The sequence below is a fragment of the Spinacia oleracea genome, chromosome 5, assembly GCF_020520425.1.
Source record: "Spinacia oleracea cultivar Varoflay chromosome 5, BTI_SOV_V1, whole genome shotgun sequence".
NCBI classification, from domain to species: Eukaryota; Viridiplantae; Streptophyta; class Magnoliopsida; order Caryophyllales; family Amaranthaceae; genus Spinacia; species Spinacia oleracea.
In genome coordinates, this window is record NC_079491.1 from 546,461 (window position 1) to 568,806 (window position 22,346).

Sequence of the window (22,346 nt, forward strand, 5' to 3'; positions counted from 1 at the left end):
TCAGGAATCAAGTTCCTCTTTACTTTGTCTCACTGGTCTGGGATAAGGCTCCATAATTTCATAAGTATGCTATGCGTTGGGCCATGACAACAAGAGGTCTCATGGATTTGAGCCTTAGGCTCCATAATTCCATGAGTATGCTATGCTTTGGGTCATGAACAAACAAGAGGTCTCATGAATTTGAGCCTTAGGCTCCATAATTCCATGAGTGTGCTATTAGAATATTAAGTTGGGCCAAATAAATCCCGGTCAGTTAACTTAAATATTTGGTGTAACTCAAGTTTCTTGTAATGAACCAAAAAAAAAAAACGGAGTAGTTCACAATTGTGTTTTCAAATGAATCAGAGCTTAAGAGTCGACCAATATTCAACCAAGGGTTTCGTCAAGTGATTTGTGACCAGATTGGACACAGGTCAAGCAATACAATTTTTTTTAACTCATATTGGTCTATATAAATTACAAATGGGGTGGGGAATTCGAACCTGAGACTTATTGTATACAAACACTCAGTTTTAACCACTAGACCATGACATCATTAATTGCGAATCACTTATATCATGTGTGCTCTTGAGCCACTCCCAAATTCCAACCATATCGTAATTGATAGAGCTCGACCCTGATCACCACCGACTCCAACAATCAGTTCCAAACTTCCAATAATGAAAATGACCCGCTCCGTATTTGTACGCTCAACCCACGTAAAAAAAAGAATTCAACCCGTACCCGTAAGAAAAAAGAAGAATTTTCTCTCTCCTCAAACTCTAACTATGGCAAATCGCCTCCTCGTGCATCCTCCAGTATCATCTTCCTCTTAATACCTAACCACTCTCTCTCGACAACGGAAGCAGTCTTGCAGTTGTATCTCTAGTCGCCGGCGCTTCTGCCAAACGCCTCTCCTTCTGCTATTCTCGGTAATGATCTATTTTCTATCGATTTTTCTGTTCATTTTGTTTGTATTTTGATTGATTAAAAAATGTAATTTTTTGGTGGGTTTCAATTGTTTAATAAAATTCCGTTGATAATTCTACTTGAAGTTCGTATTTTGCTTTCTGATATGATTCGAATTTTTGGCCTGCTTGAATCTTTATTTGTTTTGGCAATTACATCCCCCTTTCACTCTCCTTTTTTTCTGGAGGGTTTTGATAATTAGGGTTCTAAGATTGACGAGTGGGCATCTGAAACTTCATACATTGCTGTTTACTTTAATTTGAGCTCATTGCTTATTGATTTCCCGTTATTTTGTGAGTGGCGAATTATCAGTAGTCAATTGTCTCTTTCTTTTGGGAACATTGGTCACTTCCTTTGATATGGTAGACTGGTGCCATTTGTTAATCCCAGCTACTCTCCCAAACAAAGGATGGACATTTCTGAAATCACTGGCACCTCGTTAAACATAGTAAAACTTCTGATAAATGTAGTTATATTGTGTTTGGATTATTATTGTTTAGGTCCATATGAATGCGAAGCTATAGATAAATTATGTTCTTTCATTTCCACTCCAATATTTATTGAAAATTTCCATTGACGGAAGTCCACACTCTACATGTATTTAATTCGGTGTGCAAATAATATGGGAGCTGGAGTCTTTTAGATTGATTTGTCATTTACATTGATGGTATTTGTAAGCTTTCTTATTGTCTGAATATGGTAGAAATTAGACACTAGAGGGCTTTAGGGAAATGTTGTGAAGGGAAATCAACTATTTAAGACGGTGAAAAAGGTTTGATTTTTTAGTCAGTTATCATAAAAAGGCAGGATCATTTTATTCCTCGATGCAAGTTAATACTTGTCTTATCTTTGTAGGACACCAAATATTGAGAGAGGACTCTTTTCAAATGGCTTCTTTGTTCAAGGTAAGAATCCCCCTCCTTTACTTTAATTTACTGTATCCTGTAATTGTTACCCGTAACATATGGATGATTGATGAATTTGAATGATCTGCGGACCTTTCGAAAGTTACTTTTTTTAACTCAAGGTCCGGACAACACGAGGTGTTTTTGAATAGGTAAAAGAGGGTAGCATATTCAGCTGCAGATTAGTATTTTCATAGCATAATTTTGCTTGGATATAGGAAATTTACAAGATAGAACATACCGAGTCTTGAAAATGTGTTCTGAAAGAACTGCAATGTGTTGTTACCGGATAAGCAATACACAAATACACTTTCTTGATTATTTCATACTTTGTATTATTTTTTAAAAACGTTTATGGCTTTTGAACTGTTCTATTCACATCATATAGACTGAAGTAACACAAATATTAGTAAAATAAATGTCTTTTTGGCTTAAAACTTATCATTTATCATGGGAAGTAACTTTTTGATACAAAATATCACTTTAGCCCTTCACCGTCGCCACCCACTTGGAGAGGGGAGGTTTATGTGGTCAAGTTCGACCATAAAACTCTGGGAGCTTTAATAGTTGAATTTTGACCATTTAAAACCTTGATCATGCTACGATTTTTTTTTCTTTTTTCTCCGAGTTATAACAAACTTCTTGTATAACAGAACATACGATGAAACTACGCTCTAACCTCATACTACCCCAGCCCCAGTTCCAAGTAAACTTGGTGAATAGACTTCAAAGATAGACAACTAGCCGAGTAGCCGAACGGTATATGATAACGCTCCATCCTCCGGAAGAATACAAACCCGAAGCCCAACACTATATTTACACTATAGAAAAAAGAATGCTAAATCTAAACTATAAACCAACTGCACAGCAAACCAAGGAAATACACTAAGAAAAACAAAGAAACTAACTTAATATATACAATAAATGTAATGAACTCAGAAGAATAAAAAAAAAAAAAAGGGCTAAATATTCACCGAGCCTATAAACAACTCGATTCTTGATAACTGAGTTTACAATGAAACCACTGCCTGCAAATTTCCACACCAAGAACTCATCTTTTGGCTGGTACGAATTAATCGAAGCCAAGCAAGGTAAATCCTTCATGAAAATTTTCAAAAAGCAGCAGATCTGAACTAAGTTAGATAACTTGGTATAATCAGTAATTTACACCAAATTAAGAGATGAAGAGGAGACTAGAAAATTTGGCTGGGTGTGAACAAAAGTTTTTCTGTCCGGCTGAGGACGGAGAAACAGAACGTCCGACTGAGGACATAAAACTCTGACAATTCCTTTGACCCATGACAAGATGACCGTGAATCAGAGGTTCTCAACAAAGTGTGTTCGTTACCGGATAAGCAATACACCAGTAATCTTTTCTTGATTATTTCATACTTCGTATTATTTTTTAAAAATGTTTTTGGCTTTTGAACTTATTTATTCACATCATATAGGATAAAGTAACACAAATATTGGTAGAGTAAATGACTTTTTGGCTTAAAACTTATCATTTATCATGGGATGTAACTTTTTGATGCAAAATATCACTTTAGCCCTTCACCATCGCCACCCACTTGAGAGGGGAGGTTTATGTGGTCAAGTTCGACCATAAAACTCTGTGAGCTTTAATAGTTGAATTTTGACCAGTTAAAGCCTTGATCGTGCTACGAAGTTATGAAAAGGTATGTCTCACTCTTTTGCTCACTCTCTATTGGTGTTCTTGCGGCGTATTGTGGGTTTTATGCTGGGTTGTACATAGACCATGTGGTTGGATTTTGGGGTTACGAAGGTGGGTGTTGAAGATGGGAGTGAGAAAAAGTGGTGGGAACTGGGTTCTGGTGTGTGTTGCGGGGTTAAGTGATAATGGTTGGGTCGCATTTTGGGGTTATGACGGTGGTCAGAGAAGATAGGACTATAGGAGGGAAATGAAGTTGTGAGCCTCTATGGTAATGGTGGAAGTTTATGGAAGGTTAGGTTGGAATTTGATATCATAATTGGTTTTGGTTGTTGGGAGAGTAGGGTAGAAATTGTGGGTGTTTATGGGATTGTTGCCTTCTGGGGCGGTGGATGTTGGCGGCAGGTGAGTGTGGTGGTAGTCGTATAGGTGTATTTGGGCCCAGGAAGAGAAGAACAGTCAAGTGGAATGAAATAGTAGAGCCAAATCCAAAAATTAAATGGGTGAAATGGAAATGACAAACACAGGAACCAAGCTTGCTTTTGAGTTTGAAAAAACACTTGTTGATCTTAAGCTTATTGTGGAATCTTACACAATCGTGTGATATGATCTTTTGATATTTAGCTTATAACCAGAAACTTTGGTATGACCCTGTTGTTTTAATGATCCCAGCTCAGTTTAATTAGACTTCCCCCAGCTCCAAATGAAATGCTACACTTTTATTCTTCTGAATTTCCCATAATGGACGTCTTGCTTTATGCTTTGCGGACTTGGTGTTCGATACAGTAAGCATGTATTGGTTTATTTGGTTATCGTGTAATGTTTCCTTGACATTTTTTCATTACCAAATTGCAATATAGGATCTCAACAAGCTCTCAGCTTACCGAGATAGGAGATTTCCTGGATCACAAGAAGAATTTGAGGATGCATTGAAGAATTCGACAACAGTTTATATTGGAAACATGTCTTTCTATACAACAGAAGAGCAAGTTTACGAGTTATTTTCTCGAGTTGGAGAGATTAAAAAGATGATTATGGGGTTGGATAAGAACTCAAAAACCCCTTGTGGATTTTGTTTTGTATTGTAAGGACCCCTTCTCTTCATAGTTATTAGCTCTAAGGTGTATGTGTAGAACTTGCAATATATTACACATGCTTTTCTTTATTACATGCTGTCCAAACTTTTTATCTGGGAAAATTGTGTTATCAAAGCCCTTCTTTATTCTGATTTTTACAAACAACGTTTCCACTTTGTTGGCGATATTTTATTTGCTCATAATGTAAACTTGATTGATATTTTTTTCGCGTGTTTAATTTTCCTATTCCACTTTAAAGCTCTTCCCTGCCTTGTTTTTCATAATGTGCAAGGAATATCTTTTGAAAATTTACCTGTACTAGTTTCAAGTTCTTCTCCACCTGTATTTAGTTTATTATGTTCTCAATGAGAACGACATTTAATTTATGAACTTTTGGGGTGTTGTCTCTGATGTAGCTATCTACTAACTATGCATCAACGAACTGACAACTAACATGACTCTTGAAGAATATGTGATTTGGTTCACTCTACAGCTTATTACATCGTCAAATTATTTTTGAACAGATATTACTCCAGAGAAGACACTGAAGATGCTGTAAAATATATAAGTGGTACGATTCTGGATGATCGCCCTATCCGTGTGGACTTTGATTGGGGTTTCCAAGAGGGCAGGCAATGGGGACGCGGTCGAAGTGGTGGTCAGGTCTGGGCCATGTTCTGTCTTAGTTTCTCTATTTGGTTTGGTTCTTACCCTTTTGCTTATCCTTATGTTGCGCATTTTGCAGGTGCGTGATGAATATCGTACTGACTATGATCCTGATATCCTTCTTCTAACAATTTTAAAATCTCTGTTTATATGCTTGGTCTCACAGGATTTTTCTCTATCCGAGAAGGAGCTTTGATTTGTAATATATGAAGAGCATTTCCCTTGTGAATATGGATTCGTTGCACTTCGTAGTTCATATTCAACCGTTTATCAAATAAAACATTGTCCATTTTTAAAGGGGAAAGGAAAGAGGGTAGGGAAAACAGAAAGTTTAGTTTCTTTTGGCAATCTCTTCGTTTGCCAAATTGGATTTTGCCCCAATAACTATAATGGTCTGGCTGTGTTTTTCTTTTGTAGAAATTTGAAGTTAATTTGATTTGTTATTAACTTGGAATTCTAAAATCAACTTTCTGTTATGTAAATACTTCGTATATGCTTAAATTTAATAGGATTTGGGTTCAGCCGCATATTTCTAGGACAGACTTAGTAATCTACTTAGCACCCTGTTTTAACTATATTCTCTGTTACTTTCTGTAAATTTCTACTTCTTGTTGTTGTCAAGCCAATATATGGTTACTGTTTTGACTCTGTTTGGTTCAACTTATGAATTATTTTATCTGAACTTATCCCAACTTATTTGTTTGAACTTATTTTGTCTTAAATTTTCTTATTTGTGTGTTAAATTGTCCAAAAAAAATTATTTTGTTAGAACTTGTCTGACTTATTTTTTCTGAACTTTTCTGAATTTATTTTTCTGAAACAAGTCAAAATTAGTTGAAACAAACAAACCCTAAATAGAGGAATATCAGCTTGTATAGTAGTTGGTCCAAAGAGACTCCATTGCCCTTTTCAGGGTGCCAACGGTGGTGGGGTAAATGAAGCTAGGATTGTTCGGGGTTTGTGGTTTACTCTATTGCTGGGAGGTTTTACGAAGTACTGGTTGATTTGAATGCGTTTTCTAACCTTGCTTACTGGTGTACTATTCTAACCTTGCTTACTGGTGTACTATTCTTGTAAGGGTTATCCCATTGATGAGAGTTGAGTTCCTGTAGTGAATAAATTTGCTCCATTTGGTTATCGATGCTTGAAAAGGAAAAGTTGAATTAGTTTCCTTAACACATTATACGTAGAGGTGGTTATGGAAAATTGGTCCAAAGAGAACTCGAGGTGCAGAGGACGCTTGTGGATTATGGTGCTGGAGCTCTGGGAAGTTTTCAGCCTGCTATGCCATCTCACTGTAAGTTCTTATATCCTTTACTGTGATGAATCTTGCCATAGCCTGACAAACCAAAGAAGTCAATATTTAGCAATACTCCTTCCGTCTCGTTTTACTTGCCCCATTTTGACCAAAAAACTCTCACAAAAATTGGTCAAAAGGAAAATTGGTCAAAAGGGGCAGCTAAAATGAGACTGAGGGAGTATTACATTACAATCAAACATGGCTAATTAATTAGTCTTTCAGATTACCCTTGGTTTCTTGATTCCATAAATGTTTACTACTTGTACTTTAGAAGTATGATTTGGAAAACAACGTATCATGTGCTGAGTTGCCTTATGCATTAGTATGTATTTTCAATTGGTTACTTTAGATTGCTTCCATTACAAATCATGACAATCTATATGCAGATGGTAGAAATGAAAGGAACCATGGTCATGGAGGCTCTTATCGTCACGGCAGAGGTAGCCCCTAAGCACCTCATATTTGTCTTTCACAATGTACCTTCTATTAATTTATTGAATCAAAAGTTGTGCTTTATCTGTCTTAACTCTTAATGATGTGCTTTTTGGACTGAAAAGACTTCCATCGGAAGAGACATCGTGAGGATGATCGTCACCCTGTTGACATGCCAAAGAGAAGTGAGCAGGAACCTCGTAGAAACACTGACCACGAATCTAGACCGGTGAGTATAATGTTTCTTTTAAACTGCAGCTATTAGTTTACTCAGTTGTTCCTTAAATGGCTTATTTGCCTCTGCTTAGTTTGGTGCTGGCTTGTAATGTAAAACATGTCACCCTGATGTCTACTATGGTGCAGGAGAAAAATCCACGTTTCCGTGAAAGTGGGGACTCCGATGATGATGAAGATGGAGACGAGAAGCGTCGTACTTAGGCAAACAAGTTATTAGCTGAAAGCATTGTTGTTGATTCTAGCTCAAGAAAGTTTAGATTCCGATTTAGCTGTAACTTTTTGATAGTTAATCTGCTGTTAAATGTTGTACATCAATTTAGATTTGAAGATCCCAAAAAACTTGTTCATGCAGCCACTGTCTATGAGTTTGCCTGTCATTTCTTTGTCTTACATTTGGAAATCCTTGCTGCTAATATGGTACCCAGAAAAGGATTCAGGGCCATGAGTTATGGCATTTAGTATGATTATCTTCATTCTAGTTGATATTGTTTTCTTCATTACCACCAATTATACAGATTACAGATTGATTTTAGTTATCATTTTTCTGTCTACCTTTTTTTTTTTCTTGAGGAAATTTATAGTGGGCTGTGTTCTGTGTAGATTTACGAAACAGTTACTCCATAGTTTGTTGAAGATGAAGAAGGAAGGTGTTTGAAGTTATTTGCAAGTGGAGAAAACTAAGAAAGCAGTCGTCTAACTTGGTTTCTCTTTAACTATGCATGCACAATAGATACAATGTCATGTTTCTTTTTTCTAAGAAGCAAGTTTTAGGCATCTAAGTTTCTCATCTCTTGCTAATTAAGTTGCTAATGGCTTAATAAAGTCAACTTGTATGTCAAAATCCCACCTCAGAACCCCAATATACATGACTTGTTTGTAGCAATTCATGACAAATGAAAAATACGTTCAACAATTATATTGCCCTCGTATATCACATCAAAGTGAACAACTTGAGTCACTTGACATTACATTAATTGTACTCCGACAAAGAATGCAAAACATACATGTTAGGAGGAATTCAAGTAATTTTACATAAACATAATTTTGGAGTTACACGCACTAAGATAAGATAAAGTACTCCGACAAAGATCGCAAAATGATTAGACGAGGACTAAAGAATAAAGGGACCGGGAAAGAAGAGAATATGATAATTCACCAAACCCATCAAATTCACTAGTCGAGGCCATCAAAACCATCAATTCGATCGTAGGTCAAATGCTATATGTATAATCCAATGTTCAAAATCATTTCTTGGCTGCAATTGAGAACGTAGGTCCAATTCTCATCACTTGTTAGTTGTTACATCTTTACATTTTTACTCCATAACCATTTCTAGCCACTGCTTTTCCACTCACCATAACTGTTCCTTATAGCTGTTTTTGTTTTTCCCCATTATCATTTTGTCACTTTTCCTAGTTAAAGATCATTCTTTTTTCGATCTCTCTCGTGTTATCAGATTAATGACTTTCCCTTTTGTTGTAGTAAGAATGGGATAGCCATTGAACAGATTGAAGTGACTATAAAGGAATGAATATACCCACTACTCCAAGAATGCATGTTGAGGAATGTTTGTTTTACATGATCCGTGTTTATCTTTGTTACTCCGACTTTTCAAATCTTCACTAGTACCTTTGTCGTATCCTTAAACACTGATCACTAGACTTTGACACATAATATGAGTAACCAAGTCCGAGTAACATGAGATGACTAGTAACCTGCATGAATGGCAGCCTACAGGAAACAGGTATTAAGACAGTCTCAGGTTCAGACATGTTTGGTTGCTCTAGAATTTTCAAAGATGACACTCTTTAGCATAATTAGCTATAATTAAAACAAGTTGATGATGATTAAGAAAAGAGTCTGACAACCATAAATTTGTAAAGAAGGCTAATGATTCAATTGATATCACTTTGTTAAAAGTCAAAAGACATCATTGTGACAAAATATAAAGCCACAGACAGTGGATAGTGGAGGAATGAATGCAGGCAATGAACACCAAAAAATAAAGATGAACAATTTGGTTATCTTCATGTTTTTTCAGGCTGATGTTGGTAGCTCAGAGTCAGACCACATCGTTTTAAAGTTAAAGTTGCTCAAAATTATTGGTGTCTATCACACATTTGAGGTTTATACTTTGCAGAAACAGTATTAGTCTACATTATGAATATGGTTAACCTGTCATAAGGGTTTTAAACACCTAAATAATTTGTGATTTGCTGACTTACAGTTAAGGGTAGTTGACTAAGGTTTTGTACCCTTTGATGCAGATACTTTGAATTGATGCCAAGAAAAGATATATGTATATACAATATAAGACCATGAATAGGGTTTAGAGTTCAGTATACATATATATATAAAGCTTTGTTCAACAGAACAAATTCATACTATTATACAAGTCAAGAACTATTTCACATTACCAGTATTTGCTGGAGTTAATCTTGTGGAGAAACGCTACAGCTTTATGAAATAAGATTATTAAGTACATTTTGATTAATACTAGCACATTCAATAACACTATTACAACAACAAACATACCTCCTAAAACTTAGACAAAAAGAGGTGGATCGAGTTAAAAATAAATAAAAAAGAAACAACTTTAATTAAGCTGTTACTTTGAAGAAGCAGAGTCTGTAGTGGGAGGTCCAGGACTCTTTCCTAGTTTAGAGGGTCGGATTTCTGCAGTTCTGGGACTGCAAGATGCATTCCTTAGTTGATTCAGTCTAGGACTGTATGCTGACATATGAGGGCTATGTATCCCTCTTACCTCTCTTGTCGGTGTTGCTGTTGTTGAGCTTGTTATCTTTGGACTTGATACATGCTTAACCTCACCTCGGCTTCTAGTCACCATTTCATCCAACATCTCACCATCCCCTACAAGTGTAGCTCCTGATGCCAGCTCCATTTCCTGTTTCAGGCAACAGTTAATAATCAACATCAGAACTAAAAACTTCAGAATATGATTATTGGTTTTAGTTGGAGTGTTTTTGAGTGATTATACCGTTGTAAGATCAAATTGCAAAGCTGGTGATTCCTCAAACTCCGCGGCATCAAGATCTTGAAGGTGTGCTCCTTTGAAAAACTTAGGAAGAATGTATTGTCTCACAGGAACTAAAAGCATGATCATAAGAGGGAATAGAACCCCTGCAATTGGGATCCATGTAATTCCAAAGCAGACAAGCAGATACAGTGTTTGGAAAATGGTGAAAAGGGCAATGGTTTTGAAAGGAACTGTTTCCACAAAGGTTGCATGATAATCTTCAAGAACTCTGCATTTTAAGGACATATAATCAGTGACCAAGAAATACTTGAAACAATCTTTAAAATGAAGCAGAAAATAACTTACTTGTATCTTCTACTTGGTGCTGTAAAGAGCAGAAGAATCCTTTCCCAGAACTGGTTTCCTGGTAAGCTTTCAATTGCCATGAAAGCAAAGTAGCCCCAAAGAACTGAAGTTGGTATCATTTTAAGGATAGGCATAGCTGCAACACAACCACCAACCATAACAGATTGAAGCAGGTTACTGACGCGCTGTTCTTTAACCTCAACAGGCAACAAATCATCAATCTCTTTATCAACATCGAACACACTCTCATCTACAGGTGCATTGATGTTTCCCATGCTTGCTGCTGCTTGAATAGTTGAATCTTTCAATTCCTTCAGTCCCTGATCAGTAAAAATGAAGTTCACAGCTTGAATAAGTAAGCTTTTTTTTCTGAATTCTTGAACAAAAACATACATAAATTAAAAACTAGGTGAATGAAGATCGAGCTAAGAATTGAAGTTATACTCGAGCTGAAGGTTCCTGGTAAATAAGAGGGGTTTGCATCTGTTGGTAAGCTTCTTGCATATTTCCATACAACTGCCCTAAACTTGAATTCATCCCTATGCTTTCCTTTGCTGTTGCGACTAGTCTGTTACGAAGAAGCTGGTGTTTAAGGGTAGCCAGACTTTTTGTATGCATAGGAGATTGAGGGATCACACCATTTGCTGGAGGAATACCAAGAAGACCACAAAATAATGTCTGCAAGAAAAAGGAGGAATTGAATTTCACAGCTTATTAGAACTTCAAATACTCTACATTAGAGAACTTAAATTAAGTTATGCTAAAATGTGCTTATGTAAGTGATTACCATGAACCCCAAAAGAAGCAAATCATAGTGGAATGATGGAGGTCTCCTCAAATTAAATTCTTTCTGCTGAGCAAGTTGAGAAGCTACACTGTGATCAAAATAGTAGAGCACTGCAATCATAGTTGCTGGTACAAAAGCTCCAAATATGTATAAGATAGGAACATTGAGCATATCCTGTTACACAAACCACTAATAATTTAATTAGGAACTAACTAAAAGTATGGGAACTCTAATGATGCAAGTTTAAATATATTCTTGCCTTGACAACAGTCCAATTATCATACGCGCCAGGGGACCAAGGGTTAGGGCTGAAGAGGCGTCTTGGTATCCCATGTGGAACATTTTTGGATGGAATGTAAGAAGTAGCTGTCCATATTAGAACCATAAGTGGAACTCCATAGTCTGCTATCAAACTTCGGAGCCAACCTGGTAGCCATATGATTGTGCATGTTTCAGTACCACTTTTAAAGCATCAATATATGACAAACACCACATGGATTTGAACCCAAAAATTGAACACATACATTATAAGCTGAAAATAACATGGCTAAATGCTAATTACCTGATCCATAGCGCCATGATCTAGCCTTTCTGCTCCTTAATGCAGTCAGTATAAGTCCAAATGAAAGGACCAAAGCAAACATTCCATTTGCAAATCTCCATGAAGGCAGGAATTCTGTCAGCTTTGGATTTTCCCGCTTAGGTATATAGAATTCATCCACTAGTCCCTAAACCCATCAAAAAACATTCACCACAAAGTCACAAACTGAACCATCACTAAAAAGTGGTACATAAAGTTTTTCCCAAATTATCTCAACTTCTCCAAATCCAACCTCAGTGGAACTAATAAACAATTAATTAATACATAAATATTAGATTACTTAATTGCATTTCTATATGGGGATTATGGGTCCATTGAACTGGAAGTTTTGGACCACAAAAGTTTTGTTATATAGTATCAATAAAGTGTAGAGTAGTATCATAGAAAGTGTGCATATATTCAACTTTTCTCACCTTAATAGCTTGCTGCATGAAGAGCATGGCTATTAGAAGGCCAAACAATTCTCCGGCCAAACGGGTGAACCGGTTGATAATGGAGCAAGCTCCTAAGATTGCCATAAAGAACAACAGAAGCGATGTCCACACACAAACCCTGATAACATAATTGAGAAGAAAATGATCATTCAAAACACTTGCTCCTACAAAATGAAGTGTAAAATCGGCGTAAAATCAAATTGCTCACCATCCAGCCCAAGCTAAGAAGAGATTCCGACCTAATTCAGGGCGGTCTTTTGCAAACTTAAACATGAATGTGTACATTATTACAGTCGGTTCTGCAACTCCTAGGATCAGAAGTGGTTGACCACCAATGATAGAGTGTAAAATGCCACAAATTGCAGTTGATGCTAATGTTTGCACTGCTGTTAGGACTCCGTCTACAAATCAAATCCAAACTTTCTAATTTAGCATACTCAGCTTAATTAGTTAGCTATATTTTGACAGCAACAAATTAATCAAAGATTAATACCTGTTTCTCTGTCAAGCTGTTCACCAAAGGAAATGACAGGGATTGCAGAAGCAAAGAAAATATATGTGGTGGGAGCTAATATCCTGAATCATTTTTTTTAAAAAAAAACAAAAAAAGGTATGAACTTTGATGAGTCAAACACAGAATCAGCAGAAAGCAACAGTGAGAAAGAATCCAGAAAAAACAAGTATAAAACAAAACCTGTATCCTGCTTTGATTCCACTGGTCCAGTCCTGTTTGTAACACAGCAATCTTCCTTTGAGATCATTTTTAATACCTTGGAATGGTATAAATGTCTCCTCCATTGCTTCAAGATCTAGCCTTTTTCTTTGCAAAGTTTATCACTTTCAGCATACAATATTTGGATCCACTACTCCAAAATCACAGGAGCAGACTAAAATGCGAATAATTTACATGACTTTCCTAGATTTACTGGTTTCAAATAAATCAGCTGGGGTTGAAAGAAATAGACATGAACATAGAACTAACAAACCCCCAAAATAAAAGCTGGATTTTTAATGGTTCTTCATTAATAATGGAGTAGTTAGAAGCAAGCAAAGTGGCAACGAACAAACAGAAACACCCACAAAAACCTTTTTGAGGAGGAGGAGAGGCTTAAGGTTAACAAGTGAAGGGAAGTAGGAAGGAAAGCTCCAAATATATACAGCTTCATAAAGGAAATATAAGTTGAAAATGATTTATAAAAAAAAAGGTGACAAATAAGTTGTTGAATAAAACAAGCAAAATGCGGGTCAAAACCTAAACAATGATTTTATATAAAATACTACTCCCTCTAAGTTAACTCTGCCATTATCATTTATAAGATGCTGTTTTTGTTACATTATACATAACACATGCATTATTTTCTTTGTTAGATGCATTGGAAGGAGGCTAGCTCTATTTAGTAATTACTCACACATGATATGCATAAATATTCGGCGGGTGACGCCAACATTTAGGAGAAAAACAAAACAAAACTAATATTTCTGTCAACGGCTTTGAATTATCTTACAATTTGTTAGTATTAAGTACAGTACTTTGGTTTCATAATGTCTGCCCATTTTGTATGGTTATTGATTAGTCACATACACCCTCATTTACAAAGAAAGCGACCATTTTGTCGCGTTATTAGTATAAATTACACTATCAATAAGATCACAAGTAAAATAATTTGAATCAAGCAAGAATAAGTATGACTGAAACTGATAAATTAACCTAGTCCGAAAAACTACTCACCTGAATATGCCTTGAGCTGCGAACCCGAACCCGAACAGAATAGCCTGACTAATCAAGTTCTATTAAGTGTATCCTTTAATAATACGGAGTACTAATCAAGTTGGTCTACATGAGTAGATTCTAATCAGAGCTTACCAGAATCTAGTCAATCAACCATAGTACCCTGCATTGCAGGATTTGTCTCTGAGCAGAAACTTATAACAAATGCTAACAGCATTTCAGAAAACACTGTCTTTATCTCTTGTGCACAAAAACTTCGTTCACACTTGTTTTCATTTATGTTAAACAAAAGAACCAAATTATCCCTCTTTTTTTTTATTGATATAGTTCTGAAATCTCGATTTTTTTCTACAAAGACGGAGTACTACTAAAACTAAAAACATAAATATCCCTACTGCAAATGGCCCCTTTAAAATGCTTCCCCTGTTTTCTAATGTGAAATTAAGGCAGTAATCCAACAAGATAGCTTTAACAAATACTATAATTAACACTAGTTAAAAATGGAAAAAGGTTGAACATTTGATAGGGTAGACGGAAGAGTTTGGTGACATGTCCTTTGCCAGTTCAAGACAGCTTCTACTGATATCATGATCTATGATGAAGCATCCTAGTTGCTGCTGCTGCTACTATTTTAAAGTTTCCGGCTTTTCGTCTTGACAAAGCTAGCACAGAAAGTAGAATGAATGACCGTATCATTGCTTAATCACACTTAATCTCTACTTAGTAGTATCAAATTGTAATAGGCAATTAAACAATTAACAAAAATAACCTTGTCACAACTTCATGAAAGGTCGGTTGATATATTAATCACAAATTCATTATCATCTTCTCAAACAGTTCCTGTCACAAGAGGCTTAAAGTCAATATTATAGTTTCAGTGTTATTGTAGCATTACCAATGAGATCGTCAACACAACTTAGTTTAGTATTATAAACTGAGATACTATGTATGTGAAATCATAAATTCGGATTTCCCTGCCATACTTTACATTTTGTACCGACATTGTCGCCTACAGTACGTTAATCATACACGTTTCAGCAAAATCTCAGCCTTTTTTCAAAGAAAAGACGGTTTTAAATTCTGAAAATCTACTTCATACAAAATTTCAGAAAATGCTCAACTGTTTCAGATTTTAAGCCATGAATGTTCTGAAAGACAACCATAAATTCAGAAACCATGCTGATAGATTTTTGCTACATATTCACAGACTAAATACTGAAATTTCCAAACTGCTGTTTACTTGATTGTGAATTTGTTTTCCATTTCTTAATAATCAAACTTTCAATCAAGGCAATCAGTTCTACAAGGCAGATGAAGCTGATCAGTAGAAATCTTAAGCACTATTACAATCTGTCTACGAGTAAAGTTGTGTCTTTCTGTTCCTAATTGAATAATCAAAAGGTGAAGTAAATTGCTTTGTAAGGTCACTTATTGCCAAAAACTACAAAGGTTGCTTAGTACTGCATCAAGCCATAAAATACTGTTGTATGAAATCCCAAGGAAACAATACAACTCATTGTTAATTAATCGCGGTATCTTGTTAAACGAGTACCTAACCACGTGGGGAAAAGGGAAAGTTGGCTTCTAAACCACTTTCTCTTATGACATGATAAACACCACACATACCTTAATTAAGTCCTTAACAGAAACAAGAAACTCCAAGCAAGGGCTGTAATAGAAATTCTGGAAACCCAGCATCTTCCAGCAGATTCTGGATCACCTACTTTTCTTTACCTTTCCTCCATTGTCTTTTGTGGTCTTTTTTAAAGGAATTCTGAAAAGAATTGGCTGTTACAAAGTGTTTCTTTACTTACCAACCAACAAAGATAATACATCTCCTACAATAAACTAATTAATCTAGAAAGAAAGCAAATCATAAACCTGAATTATGCAATCTGAAAGTAATCCTCGTACTGTTTGCTATTTATTTAATTCGGAGTAGCTACTTAATTTCATGATGTCAATACCCTTGAGCAAGATTATTTCATCCAAATGTTACCACTAATCAAGGCTTAACTTAGATGTACAAAGATACATTCGAGAGAAATTAGCATGAACGAGCAATAGAAAGAAAGAGAACTAGGCCAAACCCAGAAATTCTGGGTTCTGATAGCTCAAAGCTTGAAACATTGAATCTGTCTGATGAAAACACTTGCCCCCGGTGCAATTTAAGACTGACCTACGGTGACTCGGTGAGGCGTTTTAAGTTTTTAACACTCATAAGTCAGCTGTTCCAAAATTGACATCTTAAAGAGTTATAGGATTATACTCTATTGATTTCTTCATTATGAGATTACTAATAAAATATTTGTTATTACCTTCTGAATTAATAGTCGCTGTATAAAATAATACAGTAAAATTAGTAACGCGATAACGTGACAATAAAGTCCGAACAGTGGGAGTATACAGCCTACAATTTATGGTGTTGAGTACTTCAGTTAAGAATATGGGGCTCATTTTACTGTTGAATAATTGCGCATTGGGTTGCATACTTTGAATTGATTTTGCCAACTCATTTTACAAGTCCCCTTTAGTAGGTGACTCTGAAAACTAGCAAGTACAAACTGTATTAATTATATTACAATTGAGATTCGACTTTGACCATAATTGTCTCTAATTATCAATTGGATTAAGCGTAGCTGTCTCGGTACACCTTCCATTACTTAATTAGGTATGAAATGATTATCTGTTGGACAAAGAGGATCAAGAGAGAATGTCTATTAAGCTAAAGCATAAACATAACCGAACAAGTAATTTTGTGGCAGTTCCAAGTGACATTAGAAAGGAAATGAAGTAGAATAGAGACTACATTTCCTAATCGCTTTGTTGTTGATCTAACCATTTCTTTTAGAAAATGAAGAGGATCCCTACTCTGTATCAATAGCCTAAATCAACTTCCAATTCATAGATGCCCATAAACATCAGTAGAAATGGAAGAGATACAACATTTCCTTACGTTTGTTTTCACCACCAATACTAATGTACACCCAAGTTGTCCCTAATCACAACGTTTCTTACCAGTATTCAATAGCAGCATTCTTCCCTAATCACAACTTCACATCGTTTCCTACCAGTATTCTTAAGACTGTTAAGACACTTAGACCTAAGCAGCAGTTTTGCAATCCACATTTATCTTGGATCATCAACGATTAAAGATGCTCAAGGTCAATATTAACCATTGACAATTCAAAGGAAATATGAAGTTCCATCAATACTTCAATCTCCAAGGATTAAATTTTTCCCTCCTGATTCACGTATCAAACAATTATAAACTCCCGGTACTACACAATATGAACATCCCCAATACTGCATTGAGCACCATAGTGCATAAAATTCAAGTCAAAGTGGTGAAACTATACAATTCCTTTCATTAAAGCCATAAATGAACCCCATATTCATTGACAGAACACAAGGGAAATAAAGATAATTGCTTTTCACTAATGCTTCAGTTTGATCTCTAAGGATTCTAATCACTTATACCATCTTACTTCAAATTGACCACCTACATTAACTTATTACAAATCCATTCTCTTATTCCAAGACAACAAATTGCTGCAAATTCTCATATGTTGCTGTTTCTGGAATCTAAACATGGTTAAATGCTAACTTAACAGACCCTAAAGCTATCATCCAATCCAATAGAACAAGACAATTTGAACAACCCGAATATCTGAATAAGCATTATAAGCAAATACTAAATCATCATGGGAGAAAACAACATTTCATATCAGGCAAATCAACATTAATATATAAACCAAATCTGCTGAAAACTAGTTCATTTCATTTAATCCAAAATGAATTAAGAACAGCAAAAGCTTTCTCAAATCCCAGATCTAGATCAAAAACAAGATAAACGTTCCTCCTAAAATCAAAACATATAAACCAAAATTGCAATAAACTAAAAATGAAAAATACTTAGGCAGTGAGAAGCACAGCGCCACCATTCTCCTTGATCTTCTTTTCAGCGACCTTAGAAATCAACTTAGCCTTAACAACAACAGGCTGAGAATTAGGCAAAACACCCTTACCAAGAACCTTAAAGAACCCAAACTGAGTGACATCAATAACTGGAGCCTTGCCTTCTTTTTTGGCCTTCTCCTTGACATCTTCAGGAACCATAGACCAGAGTTTGTCGATGTTGACGATGGGGCAATGGAACCTGTTCCTCAGCTTGTGAAAGTAACGCATACCGACCTTACCGAAGTAACCAGGATGGTACTTATCGAACATGATTCTGTGGTGGTGCATACCTCCGGCATTACCACGACCTCCGGGATGCTTTCGGTGCTTTCCGATACGACCGTGACCGGCGGAAACGTGACCTCTCTTCTTCCTGTTCTTCTTCAATCCGGTCGTCATCGCGTTTTCTCTCTCCTCTCTGGGAAATGGGGAAAGGGTTTGGAGTGAGGAACGGCAGAGAGGGAAATACTAGGGTTTTTCAATATGTTGTTTTTATAGGAACGTTATTTCTGGACTAGGGTTTTATTCATGGACTTTAGAGGGTGTAAACTGGTTCACTTAGCCCAAGCCCATTTGTTTTGCTGGAAATTTATTCTGTAAGGCCTTATTGCCACTTTCACATTTTAATTTTTAATTAGGTTGATGAATCATTTTACAAAGTTATATTTTTCTAATATGTTTTTTGATTAGGTTGATCAAATCATTTTAACCTTGGTGTTACACAAAAAACAAAAACAATGCCACAAATTGATGATATAAATTAATAAATGGTGTCGGTCACATAGTAAACTCTATTTTTCTAGGAAGGAAACTAACACAACGTATACGGAGTAACTTTAATCGTATTGTGTTCTCCAAAGAGCAACTCTTCTCAAAATCTAAAAAAAAGGTGATAAGTTGGAATCTAGCTCAATATTAAGTGAAAAAAGGTTGAGTGGTGTGGACCAATAAGAAAGGGGGATTACGCTCACAGCTCAATTGTACTGGTGATTAGTTTGCAAACCTACAACGATTATCGATGAAGAAGGAGAGCAGAACATAATGTCCATCTAGGCATTACTAACGATGTTTCAAGAGCTTTCTCATAACCACTTCATAAAATTTATAAAATATATTGTAGGCCATGTGAGTTATTAACACGTGGTTAGTGACAGAGTGCACTAAGAAACAATGTCACCTCCAACCTGTTTTTAAAGACCAACACCTCTTAACGGATGTTGAGATCACAAATTCTAAATCTTTTACATTAATGAATATTTTATGATCTCAGATTTATATCCCGCATCTAAATTTCCAACATTTAATTTGGAATCACTAAAACAGAGTTTAAGATGGAGAACCAGAATAGTTGATCATGTGCTGAATTATGTATTAGGGGAAAATAAATTTATTAGAGGAATACAATAGCACGTTTGAGGAAATCTATTCACAAACCCACTAAAATATGGATGGATTGAGTATTTTCCCGTCTGAGTCTCAAAATTACTTTTTACACCTAAGAGATACTGCTTGTATACCTAGAGAATTGCATGTTTTAGTTCGGGGCAGGTTAATTAGACTCAGGTAATTGCATGTTTTAGGTTGGGCCGGGCCAAGTCATAAATTGAGTGAATGCATGATAATTACTTGCATCACAATGTGTTGATAGATCATTTCTTGACAAGATGGCTTAGGATTCACTATTTGGCCCATGATTACCTTCTTTCTTAGGATTAAAGCAGAGTAAATTGTATCAAAATATGCATGATTTACTTTATTTAGAAAGGTAGGGCAGATTAGACTGTATCAACTTACAGTAAATTCGTTCCCCAAGCACTACATTTTGGAAGTCTTCTCTCTTTTTCAATTTCAAAAAGTCAATTGTTTTCCCTCCTTAAATTTCCTCCATTGATAGTTGGCATGCAATGATTTTATCAGGTGCCTTTGCTTTGGGACTAAGGCACTAAAGAGAAGTTGATGCTAAATTACTCTCTCTCGCGTCACAAGTCTTAATCCTAATCTCCTTCATCCACAATAACCCTCCCATGAACTCTTTTTTCATGCTTAATGATGCTCTGATCGAACCTTAATCATTCAAAAAACTAAAGAGTAGATGAAACATCACATATTCACATGTCCCACTTTATTGAACAGGAATTTTGACAAGTTATCTGAATTCCAACAAAAGTTAATCCTGTGTAGTACTCCTAGTTAACTCACTACTAGTAATACTTGAACAAAGATAAAATGTGATTAACTCTGGTATTGTAGGAAGTACATCATATTGCTTGTCGATAAAATGTGATTAGCCTAATACTATATAGTATAAATCAGGAATACCAAAACTGCTCAAGCTTAATTTTCGGGGTAGAATAATGTCCTTTCTGTATCCTTTTTGCTACTACATGATTAGAAGCTTCAGCATAATGAACTCCATCCCAAACTATAGACTCTGATACATTTCTGCAGATGCTAAAGCCCGGTTGCCCACACGTTGCGTTCCTGTCATAGAAGTATGGAGCTCCACGACCACAACAAGCTGCAAATGGATTCTTGAATCCTAGTATGATAATTAAAAGTCATAATACAATTAACTCAATAATAATCCTGCAATAAACAACTTAAAAAAGAGAAAAAAAGTTGAGAGAAGTATATATTACCATATTTTTCAGGGTTGGCAAAAAGGCTGTACTTTACAGAATATACATCAACATACACAATAACAGCATCCTTATAAACCAATCTTAGATCTTCAGTAAGTATTCGGAGCCCCTTATTGAAGGTTTTTGCTACTCGGTTATGTACACGAAGACATCCAACTCGATCAAGATCACTGCTTTTATGGGGATGTAGGGCAAGTTCTTTGGGTTGACAACCCAAGGGACCTGTGTTGTGGATCCAGAAATTTCTCCCTCCATATTGGTAGATTGTCTGTATTTATATTATTGCAACCACCTTAAACATGAGCCTAAATTAGTGCCAAAAACTGAATGCATAAGATGAGATTTGAGAGCTTAATTACCTGCACTGCCAATCTAATTTCTTCAACAAAAGATGGGATCTGTTTAGCAACAGGTCTATAAGTTATGTTTGACGCGTATAAGGCAACTTGTAGATCGTTTTGTCCAATATCAATCATGTAAAGTGCACTTCGGAACCCTTCTTCATTGATTAAGTCTCTTGATCCTGCACATTATATAAGTCATCAGTAATATTATGGACTTGTTAAATATAGGATTGCATAAGGAAATATTACTAAGAGAACGAGTTTTACCAAGTGACAGGAGCTCAAGTGACCGGTTTTTAAAGTGAATGAACTGACGAACTTGGATACTCAATGCAAAAGGAACAAACTTGGGAAGAAGGGTTGCACCAGAGACTGCAAAGTTAACTCCACTGCTAAAATTTGGTGACAGCGAATCCAAGTATGGGCTCAGATAGCTCAACTTCAGGTGCTCACCTGTCAGAAAACAAAATTTGATGTTCTAAACTTGATAAAAAACAAAATAAAAGATATAATGTGTACTTACAGAAGAAGTCAATGATAAGACGACCATCGCCTAATCGGCCAGTGCCCCTGTGGAAGAATGTAATGCCATTGGGCAGGCCAATTGGAAGTCCAATACCAGCTAGCACTCCACCAGTATCTGAATTCGAGTCTCCAAAATTGACAAGAAGGGGCCTTCTCTGACTTTCAACACCATTTGAGAGTGTTGATATCAGTAGCAGTATGTTAATCCAGCACCATATTGCATTCATCCTAATCTCCATTACCATTAAAGAAACTCACCTAATTTCAAGCTTTGCTTATCATCTTTGTCGGTGCATTTTTTCTCCTAAATGCAGCAATTTGGCAAGTGGATAGAATTATTTTTAATAATTTGTTATGGAATTCAAAATTTGGCTCTGCAAAAGAGGGTTTGGTTTCTCCTTTGTCCTTAAATTAAGCTCAAATGAAACATAAACAACAATAGAATGAGCACCTTACAAGTTACAATACTACAGAAGTCTACTATGAATTTTAAATAATGCAGTAGATGTAAAGAGCCACATGGGTGCAAACAAAAACTGTACTTAGATGTTTAAGATAACTCTTCTATGCAAAACTTTAACTTTTAAATGTCAAAATGTATCATCAAAACTATGCTAAACAAGCTTAGGAGGATATCGATTGCATCTGAAGTACGGAAAGGATTGTTTTTTTTTATAAAAAAAAAATAAAAGAAAAGGAAAGGATTGTTTTTTTTCCACAAAAAAAGGGGAAAAAAGGAAAAAAA

General features: G+C 35.8%; 4 protein-coding genes across 4 annotated transcripts; 1 reads left to right on the forward strand and 3 right to left on the reverse strand.

Annotated features, from left to right (window-relative positions):
- Positions 1-756: 756 nt before the first annotated feature.
- LOC110776411 (nuclear cap-binding protein subunit 2) lies at positions 757-7,719 on the forward strand. The gene is made up of 9 exons (XM_021980975.2): positions 757-911; positions 1,804-1,853; positions 4,386-4,609; positions 5,126-5,264; positions 5,347-5,380; positions 6,454-6,564; positions 6,954-7,007; positions 7,125-7,228; positions 7,363-7,719. The coding sequence occupies exons 2-9, from the start codon at positions 1,836-1,838 to the stop codon at positions 7,435-7,437; spliced, it is 759 nt and encodes a 252-aa protein (XP_021836667.1). The 5' UTR covers positions 757-911; positions 1,804-1,835; the 3' UTR covers positions 7,438-7,719.
- Positions 7,720-9,559: 1,840 nt separating this feature from the next.
- On the reverse strand, positions 9,560-13,586 carry LOC110776416 (boron transporter 1). The gene is made up of 11 exons (XM_021980984.2): positions 13,096-13,586; positions 12,895-12,977; positions 12,610-12,802; positions 12,381-12,519; positions 11,929-12,094; positions 11,626-11,792; positions 11,367-11,540; positions 11,024-11,257; positions 10,580-10,899; positions 10,235-10,502; positions 9,560-10,141 (listed from the first exon to the last, which is right to left on the reverse strand). The coding sequence occupies exons 1-11, from the start codon at positions 13,197-13,199 to the stop codon at positions 9,845-9,847; spliced, it is 2,145 nt and encodes a 714-aa protein (XP_021836676.1). The 5' UTR covers positions 13,200-13,586; the 3' UTR covers positions 9,560-9,844.
- A 4,305-nt stretch (positions 13,587-17,891) lies between these two features.
- On the reverse strand, positions 17,892-18,558 carry LOC110775697 (60S ribosomal protein L27a-2-like). The gene has a single exon (XM_021980311.2). The coding sequence runs from the start codon at positions 18,487-18,489 to the stop codon at positions 18,046-18,048; it is 444 nt and encodes a 147-aa protein (XP_021836003.1). The 5' UTR covers positions 18,490-18,558; the 3' UTR covers positions 17,892-18,045.
- Positions 18,559-20,188: 1,630 nt separating this feature from the next.
- Positions 20,189-22,333, reverse strand: LOC110775706 (GDSL esterase/lipase At3g62280). The gene is made up of 5 exons (XM_021980317.2): positions 21,600-22,333; positions 21,344-21,529; positions 21,092-21,255; positions 20,730-21,000; positions 20,189-20,629 (listed from the first exon to the last, which is right to left on the reverse strand). The coding sequence occupies exons 1-5, from the start codon at positions 21,844-21,846 to the stop codon at positions 20,400-20,402; spliced, it is 1,098 nt and encodes a 365-aa protein (XP_021836009.2). The 5' UTR covers positions 21,847-22,333; the 3' UTR covers positions 20,189-20,399.
- Positions 22,334-22,346: the final 13 nt, after the last annotated feature.

Excerpts from the sequence above, each read along its gene's own strand:
- LOC110775697 (XM_021980311.2), bottom strand. The coding sequence starts at position 18,489 with ATGACGACCGGATTGAAGAAGAACAGGAAGAAGAGAGGTCACGTTTCC.
- LOC110776416 (XM_021980984.2), bottom strand. The coding sequence starts at position 13,199 with ATGGAGGAGACATTTATACCATTCCAAGGTATTAAAAATGATCTCAAA. Across the intron at positions 12,520-12,609 it reads TTCTTAGCTTGGGCTGGATG|GGTTTGTGTGTGGACATCGC; the intron begins GTGAGCAATTTG and ends TTATGTTATCAG. Across the intron at positions 11,793-11,928 it reads ATCATGGCGCTATGGATCAG|GTTGGCTCCGAAGTTTGATA; the intron begins GTAATTAGCATT and ends TATGGCTACCAG.
- LOC110775706 (XM_021980317.2), bottom strand. The coding sequence starts at position 21,846 with ATGGTAATGGAGATTAGGATGAATGCAATATGGTGCTGGATTAACATA. Across the intron at positions 21,256-21,343 it reads ACTTGAGCTCCTGTCACTTG|GATCAAGAGACTTAATCAAT; the intron begins GTAAAACTCGTT and ends TATAATGTGCAG. Across the intron at positions 21,001-21,091 it reads AAATTAGATTGGCAGTGCAG|ACAATCTACCAATATGGAGG; the intron begins GTAATTAAGCTC and ends ATATAAATACAG.
- LOC110776411 (XM_021980975.2), top strand. Across the intron at positions 6,565-6,953 it reads GCCTGCTATGCCATCTCACT|ATGGTAGAAATGAAAGGAAC; the intron begins GTAAGTTCTTAT and ends ATCTATATGCAG. Across the intron at positions 7,229-7,362 it reads CTGACCACGAATCTAGACCG|GAGAAAAATCCACGTTTCCG; the intron begins GTGAGTATAATG and ends ACTATGGTGCAG.